This window comes from Petaurus breviceps, unplaced genomic scaffold (genome assembly GCF_028583685.1).
Source record: "Petaurus breviceps papuanus isolate PSGF00001 unplaced genomic scaffold, PetGlider_PUasm1.0 458, whole genome shotgun sequence".
NCBI lineage: Eukaryota > Metazoa > Chordata > Mammalia > Diprotodontia > Petauridae > Petaurus > Petaurus breviceps.
The window spans coordinates 713,131-724,753 of NW_027186345.1; the positions used below are offsets into that span (position 1 = coordinate 713,131).

At 39.7% G+C, this 11,623-nt stretch overlaps 1 protein-coding gene across 1 annotated transcript in view; it reads left to right on the plus strand.

The window, feature by feature from the left end:
* The first annotated feature begins 5,409 nt into the window (after window positions 1-5,409).
* Window positions 5,410-11,623, plus strand: part of ADTRP (androgen dependent TFPI regulating protein) — a 176,111-nt gene continuing 169,897 nt past the window's right edge. Inside the window, 1 exon segment of the mRNA XM_069101357.1 lies at window positions 5,410-5,562. Coding sequence (XP_068957458.1) covers window positions 5,410-5,562 — 153 coding nt within the window.

The window sequence follows — 11,623 nt, forward strand, 5'->3', positions numbered from 1 at the left end:
GAATGATAGGTCCTTTCCAGGGATAGAGTTCAACTAACAAAGTATGTTAGAAAATCTATTTGCCTGGAATTCTGAGAATCTAATGAAAAAGAAGTTAAAATGAAAAGAAGGAGAAAGGGAGAAAATTGCTGTATGTGAATCAGTCTACATACCACAGAGAATAGCTTTAATATAATAAGGAAGAAGACTAGCAGATGAACTGGTGAGAAATCTCCAGGAGGCTAAAGTCAGTCAGCCAAAGCTATCACCTCAGATGACAGCTACGTAAAGCAGGGGTAATAAGCAAGGTGGACTAGAAATCCTGATATAGGTGTCATAAAAACATGGACTCATGGCTGAAGTATGATTCTGAAAGAACATCCTCTTTTCCAAAGAAATAGGGAAGACGTCTTGGGGAAAGGGTAGAAAGGAGATATTCTCTTGTGAGGAAATTTAGGAATCACAATTTGGGGTGGGAAGTAAGAAGGAAAGGAGCTAGATGATCATCAAAAGAGTCAGAGATAAAGCAATACTGGAATCAGACTATATGAAAGACCACCTGTACAGACAGATGAAAGAGATGAAGAGTCTGGGAAACATATAACAAAATGTCGCAACATGGCACGATCTAGTTGTCATGGGATACTTTATTATCCAAACATTTGCTGGAATCTTATCTCAGCCAAAAGCAAGAAAAGCCAATAATTCCTTAACTTGCCTTAGTGATCATGTCATCCTTCAAAAGGTGAAGGAACCAACTAGGAGAACTGTTATTCTGCAACTGTATCTCACCAACAAATACAACTAATTGCTCAAGTAAATGCAAACCTCTGGGAGAGAATCTGAAGGGGAGAGGAATGAGCATACTCTGTCAGAATCTGAGATAGAGGAGGGGAAAGTAGAGTCATTACTTTGGATTTTAAAAACGTATTTTAAAGCGTTCAAAGACATCATAGGTAGAATCCAAAGAGCTAAATTTACACTGGGAAAGTCAGCTCAGGTTGTATGGGAAACTCTCAATAACAAAATTCTGAAGACACAAAGAGAAACAATTTTAATAAAGAGGAAAAGGAGGAATTTCTAGGTAGAGCAATGTGGATACACATGAAACTCTCTGACTCACCTTTTTTTAAAATGCATATGCAGGAAAGGAAAAGAAGGGAAGGAAATTGAGAATAGATGAAAAACTGTGGCACAATCCTATGAGAATAATGTCGGGAGCATTATGGTTCAGAGTGTGCTAAAAACAGTAATAAAAGCTAGGACAAAAAGTTTTCTTTTGTTCTTAATAACTCCATTAGAGGAAGGAGAGGCAGCTTGTCATAGTGGATAGAGAGCTGACCTCAGAGTGAGGAATACCTGGCTTCAGGTCCAGCCTCTTGCAATGTTGGTTGCATCCTTGTGATAAGCCATGTAAGTCTATGTAAATCTTTAAAACTATAGCCTTCTCAGAAAATGCCAGTCTACATGGGTAGGGGGAGGTTCTTGACTCAGAAGTTGTTATATTGACAACATCACAGATCTTGTCTAAGGAAAAAAGATAGGGGAAAATCAAAGGTTCAAAGAAGAACTAGGAATATTGCACAAAATAGATAAGGATGATTTTAGCAGACCACAGTGAAAAGGCAAAACTGGTTAACTTTTGATTTGCTTCTCATTTCTTCGTCAAGGAAAAAGATCTTTAGACTGAAAGAATAGAACAACAATGACTAATACTCTATTAAGATAAAAAGCAAATGAGAAAATGGTAAAATCACTGTCCTTGATAAGTTCAGTTAACCAGAGCTAAATCTAAATCTACTGCCTAGGGTTGAACAGGAATGAACTGGCTGATGTGATTGCTCAACCACTGCTTTAGAGTCCTAGGTTCTGAATGTAGTGGGCAATTAGAGGAACCCCTCCTGATCCGTCTTGAATCACCTCTGTCAAAGTCCACTGGATGGAACATGCCTGGAGTTGAACCTCTTTTAGTGGCCATGTGTTATGCTTAGAGGTGGGTGGCTTCTGGTGACATATTGCCCTACTTCTTTCATAGTGGGCCACTGAAGTGGTTGGCATTCTGGGATGATATAGTGTAGGGCAGGGGGAAAAGCAGGGGCTACAATCAAAACTGCATCAGAGAATATTGGCTATAGGGCCAGGAAGAGTGATCCACTCAGTAGACCTTAAAGGAAATGATTCCATCTTCTAGATTTTTCTCTTCCCATATGCTGGGCATATCAAGACTTTTGAGCCTCTTTCTTGACTTCCTGTGCAGAAATGGTCAACAGAAGTGTACACGGCAGCTAACACATGCACAGCCTAAGTAAGAATACAGTATATTCTCAAAACCCTACCTCCTTCTTATGCTTTGTGCTTTTTGACTGAACATAAGTGACTCAACAGTGACCCCATGATGGAAATTTCCAGTCTTAGAGGCAAATTTGTGAGTTGGGAAGTTCCAGGGGCCCCTCAGGTGGGATGAGCTGTACTAAAAAAATTGCCCTCTATAATTACTACAATGTTTTTTTGAGGAGACAGTTCCCGATGGTAGGAGGAGTTCACCTCTGGCCAGACTTGCCAAACAATAAAGACCTTGAGGGTGACATTGCAGATCTTAGGTAAATGTGAAATGCCCATTCAACAGTATCACAAAATGTGTCATGTTTTGATATTTTAATGATCATAGGAGGGTATAAAGTAGTTAAAGGTTATTGCTATATTCTAAAATCTTTATAAATATGCTTACATGAGCATTAAAAAAAAAAAAGCACTGGGTACCTGCTTTGGAACCAGGAAGAACCAAGTTCAAATCCAGCCTTAGACAATCACTAGCTATGTTAATCTTAAGGAATTCACTTAATCTGTTTGCTTCAGTTTCCTCCTCTATGAAATAGTGTTAACAATAGTACTTACTTCCCAGGGTTGTTGTAAGGATCAAATGATATAACACTTAGCACAGTGTCTGACAAATATTAAGTGTTATATAAATGTTAGCCACTTAGTATTAGTTATTACATGGAGGAAATAAAGAGCTATACTATACATGTATAAGGACATTATAATTTTTGAGTACCTTTCTACTCCACCTCCAGTTTGGGGAGATTTTGTTGTTCAGTCTTTTCAGTCGTGTCCAACTTGTCACAACCCCATTTGTAATTTTCTTGGCAGAGATATTGAATAGGTTTGCCATTTCCTTCTCCTGTTCATTTTATAGATGAGGAAACTGAGGCAAACAGGGCTAATTAATGGGTGTGACTTGCCCAGGGTTACAAACTTATTACATGTCTGAGGTCAGATTTCAACTCAGGAAGATAAGTCTTCCTGAGCTAAATCTAAATATTAAATGATTTTCCCTCTGGGGAGGCGATATAAAGACCTATAGAGTAAGAGAGGGAAAAAGAAGTCTAAACCCTCTCTTCAGAGGTCAGGCTCCCCCAGAACTAAATACAATCTGTGCAAATTGGTCTAGACTTGAGAAATGTCTTATTCTGAACTGGACTGACTCAGGTCAGTCACCTGATAGTTTAGGTTTGATATTGAAAGGTGGCTAGGTGGCACAGTGAATAGAGCACTGGCCCTGGAGGGACCTGAGTTCAAATCTGGCCTCAAACACTTAACACAGAACTAGCTGTGTGACCTTGGGCAAGTCACTTAACCCCAATTGCCCTCCAAAAAAGAGAAAAAAAAAGATTTGATATTGAAACAAAATGAGATACTCACAGGTATCTCAACAGTTAACAACATCAGATTTACTCAAGGATTGCAAGGGAAGGCTATTCAACAAGCATATGCACTGAGAATACCTTGGTTTACTTCAGCAAAGAAAAGCTCCCTTGCCAAAGGAAGGAAGTCTCTTGAGCCAATAATGTCTCAATGGTGGTTGCAATAGCTCAAGGGAAAACAAAACCCAACAGAAAACACCCTAGCCTAGATTGTATGGTGGAGGGGGTTAGGATAGGATATTGCTTCTACTTGGGGGCAGGAGGAGACAGTGAGTAGCCTCATTTGGGACCAGCAGTAATAGAGTTATGTTAGATTTCTATCTGGAAAGAACTAAAGAGAGCATGTAGTTAAAGACAGGGCAGCTTGGTGGCACATTGGATAGAATGTGAGACTGGAGGCAGGAAGGCTCATCTTCATGAGTTCAAATCTGGCCTCAGACTTGCTGCACGACCCTGGGAAAGTCACTTAACTTTATTTGTCTCAGTTTCCATATCTGTAAAATGAGTTGGAGGAGAAAATGGCAAAACCATCCCAGTATCTTTGCCAAGAAAACCCCAAATGGGGTCATGAAGAGTCAAACGTGACTGAAATAACTGAACAAGTTATACATGAGAAAAAGGAGACAGAGAGGTTCTGCACCTTTGGTGACCTAGGCCACCACTCCCTGTCACTTTGCAGATGAAGAAACTGAGGCCCAGGAAATTAATGGTATATCTCTATAAACAGGTAGTGCTGCCCCCCTCCACCTTTTTTTTTTGCCTTTTGTTTATCTTGTATATAATGATATATGTACATATCTTGCATGGGAAGGTCAAAGGTACTTTCAGATAAGGCTCTTTTATCTGCCAGAACCTCACTCTCACTGTGTTAGTTTCCTGTTTGGTTTCATAGGGCTGATGAATATTCTTTTTCATTTTCTTGGGACAATTTGTTTGTCACTGGACAGTGAAGATGAAAAATAAAACCTAATGAAGTATGTCACTACAGTATGGTTGATGACAAAATCAGATTTTGGTAAAGCGGCCAGTGAAAGGGCTGCTTCTGTGTCTCCTCCCAAACAACTAAATAGTGCAAAGTTCAGTTACAATGGAGATTTTCAAGAATTCTTCTGCTTCTAGAAGAGAAAGGAAGAAAGGAAGGAACAGAGAAAAGAAGAAAGAAAGAAAGAAAGAAAGAAAGAAAGAAAGAAAGAAAGAAAGAAAGAAAGAAAGAAAGAAAGAAAGAAAGAAAGAGAAAGAAAGAAAGAGAGAGAGAAAGGAAGAGAGAGAAAGACAGAGAGAAAGAGAGAAAGAAAGAAAGAAAGAAAGGGAGGAAGAAAGGAAGAGAGGAAGAAAGAGAGAAAGAAAGAGAGAGAGAAGGAAAGAAAGAGAGAGAGAGAAAGGAAGGAAGGAAGGAAGGAAGGAAGGAAGGAAGGAAGGAAGGAAGGAAGGAAGGAAGGAAGGAAGGAAGACATTTCAAATTTATGTAAGCCTAAAACTGATCTGGCATAATTTTGAATGGCCTTAGATACTGGCTCTAAAGCCCATCAATAATCCTGTTTCCCAAATTTATTAGGAAAGAGCTCTAGAAGAAGCAGCAAAGTTCATTAGTGTTGAAATCACCTTCCCCAGGAGTGGGTGGAGATGGTAATCTTACTGAGCACACAGCAGAGTCAAAGGTTGCAAATATTCTGGATTCTAAACTGAACAGAAAAACTGCTTTGAGTCCCTTGGTCTGAGCTAAGTCATGGCAGGAGTGTCTGTGTGCGTATGCCACTTCCTTGTTTGGGGCTGGTATATTTTCATCAACTGTTATTTCTCCTTCCAAGGAGCAGAGCAGCAATTATCACAAATGTTCCCGTATGGAGGCCAGTGGAAATACTTGACAGTGCTGAATCTGGTAAGTCTAAGTCTGTGCTGCACCAGGAACCAATCTGTCTATTTGCTTTTCTACCATCTGTGCCTCCAGACAGAAAACTTTTGTTTTTAGAAGAAAAAAAAAGCTCCATTATTTGAATCTTTCTTCTTTTCATTGCTTGAGATTTTTGGCATTCTGTTTTCCTAAACAATGTGCTACAAGTAACTCATTTGGGGCAATGTCTATCGGGCATCTTGGGAAACTAAATGTCAAGAGGTCTTCTGAAGAGACTGACCCAGAGTTCTTCTCTGATAATCCCAAGGAGGCAGTTAAAACGTCAGTGATGACCTCACTGATCTCATCCTCAGGGCAGAAAGGAGTTTCATTCTGTGCAGCAGGCTTCTTAGCTCTTCCAGGGTACCGAGGAAGTCAGTGACAAGGGCAACGTATGTTGTGTAGGAAGTGTAATTTTGAATGGAGGAAGCATGCCATTTTTCAGCATGCAGAGAATAGCAGATTTACCTTGGAAACGACAAACACACTTTGCCAAATTCAGCTCCAGCTTCCATTTTTATAGGCTCAGTCTCCAACAGAAAGGGTAGACCTCCTGAGCCACAACAACAACAAAAATACTTTTTAAAAGTATGTATTTGAAAAGCATTCCCATGACAATGCTCCTTTTGTCTTCTAAACTTTTCTGACCATACAGTATCCTCAAGAGTGAGCCATGAATAAATGACTAATATGCTTTATAAGTGTAAATTTTAAAACAAGAAAAGCCAAAAGATCATGGTGGGGAATTCTTGGCAGACTTGGTCAAAATTTAAGCATCTAGGCGGCATAGTGGATACAAAGCTAGGCCTAGAGTCAGGAAGATGTAAGTTCAAATCCAGCCTCAGACATGTATTAACTGTGTAACCCTAAGCAAGTTATGATGATATTTATAAAGAGTTTAGCACAGTGTCTGGCTTAACAAATGCTTATTCCCTTCATTATAGCTTGGCAAAGAATTCTGGAACACCTCACAAAGGACTTATAACTAGGTTCACATCTCTCTTCGTTTGGGTCATGGGAGGAAAGTTTAGAGCCTAGTTAATCTTGCTACCAATTTAGAAAGGGAAGGTTTTCAGAAAGCTAGGTTTTGCCAGAGAAAATGAAGCACAAAATTTGCAAGTGAAAGGAGGTAGGAGAACTTCTGATCCAAAGGCCCTAGAGGTGATGTCCCATTCCTCCTGGCCCAACTGGTGGAGCTTGTCTTGGATGAGGAGAGTCCTTTAGATTCCTGAGGGGCTTGGCAGATTGCATTTTGAATGCAGCTGCAATGTGTTTGTAAATATCAAAGCTGCTGCTTGATTTAATCACAGAATTTGCTCAAAAAAACCACATTGTTTTTATAGAGCTACAGCAACACACAGTAGAAAACTAAGCAACATGCATCTGTCATGTATTTTTGAGAATGGGGAGGAGAAGATGGAGGAAGGGCTATGTCTGGGGGCCAGGACAGGAGTTCAGATTTAATTTTAGTTCAGACATCTCTCTATTGAGTCAAAGGCAACACATTCAAAAGCAGCCTTCTCACTGTAACCCCAAACTAGGTCACTTACCCTTTCTATTAGTTGAGCCACAATATCTCTAGTACCCTCTTTCCTCTTCTCTTATCCATCCAGTCAGGAAATCTTATTGTTTCCTGCAAACATCCCTTGGCTTTATTCCTTTTTCTCCCTTTCCAGTAGCACCACCCAAGTTCACTTGGCTGGCTCCATTTCTGAGGTCCCACCCCTCATTATATCACACTCATTGCATTAGGCTCTATACTAGTCTCTTTGTCTCTTCTCTCTCTCTCTCTGTCCTAACCTATCCCACATATTGAGGCTAACCTCATCTATAATGATGCTTTAACTGCTTTACTCTTGCCATTTCCTTGCTCTAGGACTTACAGGGGCTCCCTCCTGTCTACTGGATCAAATCCAAACTCATGTTATGCAGATCTTCATATGGCCTCACCCTACCTGTTCAATGGGAAAATTATAATAAGAAAATTCTTCTCTTCTCAGGGCTGTTATCTCACAATTAGAAACACATGGCATCTTTGAATTTCTGTAGTTCTTGTTATTGTGCACTACACAATCTAGCACTTGATAATAACTTGCCATTGTCTGGTTGTTTTTTATCTATCTCCAACAACTTAACAAATAGTTATTAAGCACATACATAATTAGACATCATATATGTTCAAGGCTAGATGCTAAGAAAAATGTAAAGATTAGGTCTTCATCCTCAAGGAATGGAACAGATTGAGGTCAACTAATGAGGTTCTTCAGTTCCTCATTTCCATTTCCATCTCTCAAAACCATTCTCTCCCATCTACTCTAAGTCTTTGCCTCAGCAGTCATCCATGAGTCTTTCAATATGTTTAAGTCTGAACTCTTAATTCAGATACCATTCTATCTGTCTTTTCCACTACTAAAATCCTTTTAAAAATTCTCTCTAGGGGCGACTAGGTGGCACAGTGAATAGAGCACGGGCCCTGGAGTCAGGAGGACCTGAGTTCAAATGTGACCTCAGATACTTAACACTTACTAGCCATGTGACCTTGGGCAAATCACTTAACCCCAATTGCCCTGCCCTCTCCCCTCCAAAAAAACAAAAGAATTCTCTCTTCCTAATGCCTTTACTATACATTCTATGCTCAACCTCATGCAATCTATTGTGTGCATTCACAACTCTATTGAAATAACTTTTTAAAAAAAAAATTTTATTCCCCCCCAGTAACATGTAAAAACAAATTTTAACATTTGTTTTAGAACTTTGAGTTCCAAATTCTCTTCCTTTCTCTCTCCAAACCCCCTTATTGAGAAGGCAAGCAATTCAATATAAGTTATACTTATGTAGTCACACAAAACATATACATAATAATTATATTGTGAAAGAAAACAGACAAAAAAAACTCTCAAGAAAAATAAAGACAGCTAATAAAAGAAAGTGTGCTCCAATCTGTACCTGAACACCATCAGTTCTTTCTCTGGGGATGGATAGTGTTTTTCATCATAAGTCTTTGAGAGTTGTCTTGGATCCTTGTATTGCTGAGATTAGCTAAGTTATTCACAGATGAGCATTCTACAATATTTCTGTACATTTCACTTTGCATCAGCCCATGCAAGTCTTTCCAGGTTTTTCGAACACCATCCTGTTCATCATTTCTTATAATACTATAGTAATCCATTGTTTACACATACTACAATTTGTTTAGCCATTCCCTAGTTGATGGGAATCCCCTCAATTTCTAATTCTTTGTCCCCAGAAATGAATTCTTATAAATATTTTTGTACATATATGTCCTTTTCTGTTTGGGTTTTTTAATCTCTTTTGGGATATGAACCTACTAGTGATATTGCTAGGTTATTGGGTATACATGGTTTTATATCCCTTTGGGCATAGTTCCAAATTGCTCTGCAGAATGGTTGAATCAGTTCACAACTCCACCAAAAGTGCATTAGTCTCATTTTCCCCACCTTTCCTCCAACATTTGTAACTTACCTTTCCCATCCTATCAGCCAATCTAATAGGTATGAGGTAGTAGTGCCTCAGAATTATTTTAATTTGCATTTCTCTTACCAAGAGTGAGTCAGAGTATTTTTTCACATGGCTATAGATAACTTTGATTACTTCCATCTAAAAACTGTTCATATCTTTTGATCATTTATCAGTCGGGGAATTGCTCTCATTTTTATAAATTTGACTGTTTTCTATGTGTTTGAGAAAGGAGACCTCTATCAGAGAAAGTTGCTTCAAATTTTTTTAACAGTTACTGCTGCTAACTGTATTTCCCTCCATTCTATCCTCCCACCCTCCTTTATTCTATTCTCTCTCTCCTTTCACCCTGTCCCTCTTCAAAAGTGTTTTGGTTCTGACTACCTCCTTCCCCAATTTGGCCTCCCTTGAAATTACTTTTTCAAAGGCTGTTAAGATAAAATACCAACACCTAATACAATGCTCCAAATACAAATGACACCCTAATCAATAATTCTACTCATTTTTTTTACAGCCCTCATCTTCTGCCTTTATGCAGAGTTTAAGTTTGACACCATTGAAAACCATCAGAAGATATTTTATTTTTCTCTGATTTAAAGATACCAAAGTCTTTGTGTTTTCTTCCTATAACCCTAGCTGGACTTGAACTCAGATCTTTCTGACTCCAGGCCCAGTACTCTATCTACTGTATTGCTCATTAGATTTCATATAATCCTCCCTTTTCATATTGGCCTAGCATGTCCCTTGAGGAAAGATAAGAACGGGTGAGAGAAGGTGTCTTCCATATATGCCCCAAAGGATTTTTCCATGTGCTGTGAGTCTACCACTTCCGCTGCCACCTCATAGCTGGTATCCTTATGTGAGAAGAGGAGCCCAGAATTCCTCTGAACACTGGTTTCTTCCATCAACCCCAAAGCAATGACTTCATATGTAACAGCAGAAGGCAACTTCCAGCTTCTGCCAGTCTAATCTCCCAACTGGGATATAGATAACCCTAGGGCAAAAAGAATCAACCTACCCTCTGACTTCAAATTTTCCATCTCCTGCTTTCTCTGTCCTTTAAGAGAAGGGGAAGAGGAAAACTGGTGAAAAAGGAGACTTATTTCTCCTGTTGTGCAGGTTTGACTTCCATCTCCACCTGCTACCTTTTCCTGTCTAATCTTCAACTATTGGAGAGGAGTTGTGAAGAAGGGCCTCCCATGTGACCATCTCATCTTGTTGTTCCCATTTCATATTGCACTTGCCTCCTGCCTGATCTCCAACTTCAGGAATGGCACCCTCCACTCAATGGTGAAGATTTTCACACCTGGTCATACCCTTCACACTCCAGTGACTCTGAACTCCCATATATCATCATCCAAATCCAGTTTCTCACACCCTCTCACCAGATTCCTCACTCCCATCCCCTCACCCCTCCCACCCCAAAGTTTTAGTCAAACACCACCTTGCGCTTTCACTGTGCCCTGTAGAATGCCTGTTCCATAGGCAACACATTTTCCCTTCATCTGAAATCTTTTCCTCTTCACTCCCTTCATCTACCAATTATTGAAACCTGACTCCCCCTCAACCACCTGTGATAACACTGCCTCCCTAGTCATTCTTTCCAGTACTATCTGCACCTTAACTCATTCTCCTCTGCTCACTAGTTGAGGTGGGGGAGCTAAAGTGCTCCTTGCTCCCTATTGTCACTTCTAGGACCTCCTTTTACTTTTATCACTCAGTAACCTTTCTTCTTCTGAGATTCATGGTTATCATAGCTACCACCCAATTAAAATCCTGGTAGCTGTTGCCTACAGATCTCCTAAGTCACTCCCCTTCAGTACCTGGTTCACAATTTCCTCTTCTCCCCAACTCCTGCTCTTAATAGAGGACTTCATCATACATATTAACTCTCCCTCAAACACTAACCACTCAGTTCTTCAACCTATTCACTTCCCATGAGTTAATTGTCCATTCTACCTCAGCTACACATAGAGATGTAGGGCATATGCTTGACCTTGCCATCACCTGTAAAAATATACCACTTCTGTGTTCAAGAATTCTAAAATACTTTTATTCAGCCATAATTTTTATTGGCTTTTCACGTCTCCCTCTGCTTTCCCTTATAAAACTCTACTTTGGATCTGCACTATGATCTCCAATCCCTTGACCCCTCGATATCCCAGGCCATATCTCCTATACTAACCTCTCTCTCTTCTTCTCCCCATCTTGACACCTTGGTGAACCAATTCAACTATGCACTATCCTCTTCTCTTGAATACCTAGACCCTTATCACATCACCAATTATGCCCAGCCAATTCTCAGCTTTGGATCATTCCACAATTTTTCACTTTCACTCCTACACATATGCTGCTGAATGAAGATCAAGAAATTTGTGCAACTATTCTTCCTGGGTTCACTACACATTTATATTACACAACTTCAACTGAGCACTCACTACTGCTATGCAGTTATGACATACATCCTTATCAACTCACTATCCCACTCTTCACAGCAACTCTTTCAAACTTTTTCACCCATCCTCAAACATACCGTGGCTCCACACACACACACACACACACACACACACAC